We start from the raw sequence: 5,568 nt of genomic DNA, 5'->3' as shown, positions 1-5,568 counted from the left end.
CAGCACTGTGTTTCCCCGTGGAACACCCTGCACTGGGCCGATCCCTCGCGGCTGTCACGTGACTCCACGTCACATAAGTTAGAGGGCGCTTGCCTCCTCTTGGTGCGCCCTCTAACTTATGTGACGTGGAGTCACGTGACAGCCGCGAGGGATCGGCCCAGTGCAGGGTGTTCCACGGGGAAACACAGTGCTGCGGACGCCTACCGTGGCACAGCGCTGAAGGCACCCTAAGGCACCCGCATTCTGCCGCCGCAGACCTGACGTCCGGCCGAAAACCTCTCCGTGTGGTGACATAGAGTCACGTGGCAGCACTGAGATAGCGCTACGCCAAGACCTAAGTGGGTGATCAACTTCCGGCGTCTGCGTGAACGCTGACGCACCACACGCATGCGCGAATCGTTTCCTGAATACGCCAAGAGCGCCGACACAATCATGTGTCCTTGGAGTCGGGCATTTAGGCAGCCAAGCGATAGTGACGCCACCACACGTGTTAAACAGCCACTTTCTAGCACTGGGGATCGCCGTGGTCAACTTTCGTTCGTGCACAAGTCAGACTCGGAGAAAAAATAGGAAGAAATTTTTTGCAAGCGATTTAAACACTCGGCTGCATCCGCTGAGGCAGTCGTGCAGCGCCGCAGGCGCTAGAGATTCATCGAACCGCTCTAAGCCGTGCAGTGGTAACGAGCAAGGAGAGAGAGAGAGCAAAGCGGGTCATTTGATTCGAAGCCTTCTACCAATCCGCACGATTAAGCAGCAAATGCCGAGCAGTACACGCTAACTTATGCGCTAAAGTCTTTAAGTCAGTTGTTTTCCTCTAACACACGACCTGCCATCCATGTTCGAAGCGGAGGCCTAATCCTGCACGCTCTCGAAGGAATCATTTGCGCAGCTGAGAGCTGAATACATCGCAGTGTTAACTACGCGCTTGTAGAGAAAACATTTACCTAGATGATCTCAACAAATATACACCTAGCTTAGTTAGTGAGCTGACCATACGGCAACCTTTTACAAACGTATCTCGGCATAGCATTCGCATGAACCTGTGGTGTACGCATCCGTAAAGGCTCCTAGTAATGAAAAAAGCGAACGCAGTCATTAATAACAGCTGTACTTTAGCCCAAGAAAACAATGCATGTAAAATGCCTATTAGCTAAACAGAATACTTCTCTTTAACCTTCTCATGGCCTCATTCAACAAGAATACCTGGGCATTTCTAGTCACACCATGGTTAACAAACACGCTAAGCACGTAAGGGTAAATGAATGAGAGGCCCAGAAATGTACTATTAGGGGCAAAAGCTTCCAGGACGCATCATCATGGATCGTAGCCAATAGTTACTCTTGTTATCCGTTGTTCGGAAAACATAGTGATCTGAAAGTCGGGGTACCATGTGACATCAGCTAGCAAAATCAAGCGATCGCCAAAAAACGTCGCACTTCTACACCAAATTTGCTTTTCTCGCGTCCTGTAAACTTCTGTCCCCAATAACACAACAAAACCCCTAAGCAGAAAAAAATAAATAATGCATTTGTTTTCGAACTTCAGATGGCATTAAATGCAAACGTCACTGAAAGCTGCCGCTGTTACCGTTCGCCTGAGGCAAGAAAGAACAGCATAATGGATATTTCCACCGCAGCACATTGGCCGAGATACGGCGCGGCGCTATTAGAGATTTAGCATACCGAGATCCGCGATCCGCCACCGTGACCCTCTACCGCTCGTGGGCGGGGCGCACAAGCTGATTGGTTCCTATGCGGCAGGTCAATGTGCCGACGTATGTGGCGCCATCTATCGGCATCAAGGTGATCTGGGCACGAGCAATGGAACGCGCGGTGGCTGATCACGGTAGCGGATCGCGGATCACGGTGTGCTCAATCTCTCTATTATCGTTCGCGCATGACCCGCGGCGAAATAGCGTCCTAATATAAAAAAAAACATACATCAGCCACGCGTCAGGAAAAGTCCGTTGATCTTCCCTGCACAAAATACCAGCAGGATCAGAACCATAACTCTAGTTCCCGCAAGGTCAGTGGGAGCACGAGAGGGCTCGTCGACCGGAGCATCACTTCGCAAGACCGGTGTCTCGTAGCAATCGTGAGTAAGGGGATCATAGATGTGCGTAGAAGTGTTCGAACACTGATGCGGATTAACAAAGTTACTCTCCCTCCCCATCACCACGTGCGACACGTCCGGCGTGTCGTGACCGTATGAGGCGGGACGGGCGCCGCATTCAACGTCCCCCCGAGGATTGCGGGAGCACCGGAAGCAGTGATAGTTCCGGTAATTGGAGAACGTCCGGGCAGAATAAACATACGCCGTGTAGCTGGAACACAGCTCAACGTCACGTGGCGCGGCGTCCTTCCAACAGCCGGACGAGGCGATGCGGCACTCGCGCGTCCCCGGAACTTCCTGCCAGAAGGCTTTGGATGAAATGTCTTCGACTTTGAGCCTGCAACTCAGCCCCTCGGCACCGTGCAGGGAATGGCTCATCCTGTTGTAGCGTCCGCGAGCAAGGTGTTCGAGCACAGTGTTTGCCTCCCAGGCCCGGTTGCAGCGAAGCTGTAGCTTCCAGGGCCTCAAAGCGTGCAGGTCCTGGTGACAGGCGGCGCAGAACACATTTGCGTACATGATTCGCGAGGCGGCGCTGTACACGGGCACGTTCTGCAGGGGCTTCAGCTGATCTCCTTTGCCGAGGCAGTGGTTCAACAAGTCAGGGTCCACTGCCGGGTCGTCCGGACAAGAAGCGAGGGCGTAGAACTCGCGGCCGCTCTCGAATATGCAGCGCCACACAGAAGGAGTCTCGGCTGCGCCGGTCGTAGACGTGTCACTTCGATCCATGCAGCAATCGCCGTATTTTCCGCACTCCGCATCGCAACGGCATACGTCGCTGTTGGCACCTCGGGCACAGAGGTCTTCGCCCGTAGGGCAAACGCCAGCGGCCAGGCTTTCACGACGCACGGGAGCCCACCAAACGTCATCGCCCATATTGTCCGGACCCTGTTGGGGAACGGCAAAGATGCGTTTTAAGTCATGAGGCAAGCGCCTCTAACGCTACAAATGAAGTAGATGCTCAAATATGAATCCTAGGTATCTAAAGGCGTCATATTAACTGTGGTATAATCGTGTTTGACCAACGAGCTCATGGAATGCTTGGAAAGAAAAAAAAAAAACAATGGCCATAACAGATCAATACAATTTCGGGTACTTTTAGTCTCTCTTATCAGCCCATTTGAATGAATCAGTAACAGCATCTAGGAAGGTCTAGAAGGGCAAGAGTATTTTAAGTTGAATCTATTAAATGAACGATTTAGGGTATAAAGGACTGCAATGGAAGTTTTAAAACAAGCGTCTTTGCTAGAGAAAATCCATTTCATCGCAAGGTATCCGCCTTCACAAAATACGATGTTTATGGCGATTATGAAGACTTGCCAAGGAAGGCATTGTATGCGCGTGTGGCTAATTACTGATTGAAACTTTAAAAATCACTTGAAGGTATGGCTCCAAGTTATTTTCGCATCTTCTCAGCGGACGACGAATACATATATAGTTGTAATGCAGCGTGGTCAGCTACTTGGTGATGGCTCAACATTCCTGCAGTTATGCTGTGATGTAGCCTCTCATCATTCACGAGGATTAACCGGCCGACTTCACTGCGGAGATTTCATACATTACGAGAACAGTTCTTATCTGATGCGGCAACAAAAGTGCCTTTGATGCACAGAGACTGAGTGGAAAGAACACTGGGAACGAAGCGCCTAAAGTGGCACAGACTCCCAATTTACCGACCAAAGCGATTTCACCAGTCATAGAAAACAAGTCGCATAACTAGTTTTTCCGACAATATTGCCTTCAAATATTAAACAAGCAACAGTATCGAAATTAAAAAGATCAATCTGCAAAGCGCAAGCTACAACCAATATAGTGGAATGATATCAGTGAATGCGCTTCCGGTAGCAAAATAACAATAATAAATACATGAGCACAAAGCTGCCACCATGTAGAAATGTCCGTTCAACATGCGCTCCTAGTACGGCTGGGGTATACACACGCACCTGAACCGCAGCTGACCAGCTGAGAGGCGCACCAATGAGAACGGTCGCACTCAGGAGCACCAAGAGCTCCCAGCGGGCGCGGCCTGGCTCCCTCTTCGGCATCACCGAGTATGTTACACGCTCCCCTCGCTGGCAGAGCTCCACCACGACGACAACGACGCATCAAAGGAAGGCGCAAGCGTCCCTCTCCCTGTTCGGCGCTCACGACAGCGGCCTTCGGAGTCTTCGGTTGGCTCGCGAAAGCTCCCGCGGCGCGCCAAGCGCTCCTCCGTTGCGCGCTCTCCCTCGGAGTTGGAGCCGACAGCGCTCCAAACAAACCCGCGTGGACGGATCCTGCGAGGCGCACGTGACTGTGCATCCTCCGCCCCTCCATCTCTCATCCCACGCTCGGTCGCCGCCTTCTTCCTCCCGCTATCGAAACCCTTTTATCTTTTTGCAACTTTTGCGTAGCGCTCGCCCACGAGACGGATCGTCGCTACTGCGCGGAGCGACAGCGTCACCTTGTATACGCGTGCCGGTCGCCGGGGGTGCGGTGAGCCTTTTACGAAAGCTGAGGAGGAGGCGCGTCGCTGCCTCTATCTGTCCCCCTGCCTCGCGTGACGTCAGCGGAGCGTTTTCGTGAGTAATCAACGCTCTGCGGAGAAGCTGTCATAGTGGCGCAGCACATACAAGAGGAAACACACATCTCTGATGGACGAGGCGTGAGAAATCGGGTTGTGTTGAAGAATTGTTTGTGTCAAATACACGCCCTTCCCCTTTCACGGGAAGGAAAGAAAAAAAAACTGTAAACTCGAGTCACCACTATTGCGTGCACCTTGTCAGTGTAGGCCATTCAAGAACACACTTTAACGCCTCGGGCTGAATCGTATCAAATAAGCACTGTTTTGAAATCTACGTTTATTTGCGACACATTTTATCAACTCAAGACTTTTTTAGCGGTGGCCAACCGTTCGACAACAAAATAAAAATTTATTTTATTTCAAAGGCTCACTAAGTAACTAGCAGTTTCGAAGGCAGAAATATTGTTAAGGGGTGGAGTATGCCACGATTGACAAAAAGAAGGAACGGCCAAAAGTAGGAGATAAGCTGCAAAGTTTCGCTGCGTGTTCTAACACCGAAACGCTCGATTCTGAACCATTATTTGACGCCTGAGCAAATAATGGCATGAGTAAAGTAGGCACATGTCAGAGACTAGTCAGTCGGTTTCAACCATCATTTCCATAAAAAAAAAAAAACAAGCAGACGCAGGGGGCCGTCATCTAGCAATCCTGCATCATTTTTTATGGCTCGTAACCAACTAAGCGTATATCATTTCCAAACTGCAAGGTTAAAAAGAAACCTCTATAGACTGTCAAAGTATAAAATTGCTTTAATAGTCAGCCTATAATTTGCACACCCTTTCAGATCGCTCATCAACTGCGTTTTCCTGTAACAACAATTTATGGTATCAATGATTGTTTTCGTGATAAAATGCTACAAAATATTTTAGAGGTTAATGTGAAAATGGCTTTTCGAG

General features: G+C 50.2%; 1 protein-coding gene across 1 annotated transcript; it reads right to left on the bottom strand.

Moving 5' to 3' along the window:
- Window positions 1-223: 223 nt before the first annotated feature.
- Window positions 224-4,875, bottom strand: LOC146189406 (uncharacterized). The gene is made up of 2 exons (XM_084604237.1): window positions 4,053-4,875; window positions 224-2,997 (listed from the first exon to the last, which is right to left on the bottom strand). The coding sequence occupies exons 1-2, from the start codon at window positions 4,152-4,154 to the stop codon at window positions 1,942-1,944; spliced, it is 1,158 nt and encodes a 385-aa protein (XP_084460363.1). The 5' UTR covers window positions 4,155-4,875; the 3' UTR covers window positions 224-1,941.
- Window positions 4,876-5,568: the final 693 nt, after the last annotated feature.

Source organism: Amblyomma maculatum, chromosome 5, assembly GCF_055883805.1.
Source record: "Amblyomma maculatum isolate TAMU_Amacu chromosome 5, ASM5588380v1, whole genome shotgun sequence".
In the NCBI taxonomy this organism is placed as follows: domain Eukaryota; kingdom Metazoa; phylum Arthropoda; class Arachnida; order Ixodida; family Ixodidae; genus Amblyomma; species Amblyomma maculatum.
This window is presented reverse-complemented; position numbering and strand designations above follow the sequence as displayed.

What these genes read in the sequence shown, in the direction of transcription:
- LOC146189406 (XM_084604237.1), bottom strand. Translation starts at nt 4,154, where the DNA reads ATGCCGAAGAGGGAGCCAGGCCGCGCCCGCTGGGAGCTCTTGGTGCTC. An exon ending in GCTGGTCAGCTGCGGTTCAG is followed by an intron (nt 2,998 to 4,052) that starts GTGCGTGTGTAT and finishes GTTCCCCAACAG; the next exon opens with GGTCCGGACAATATGGGCGA.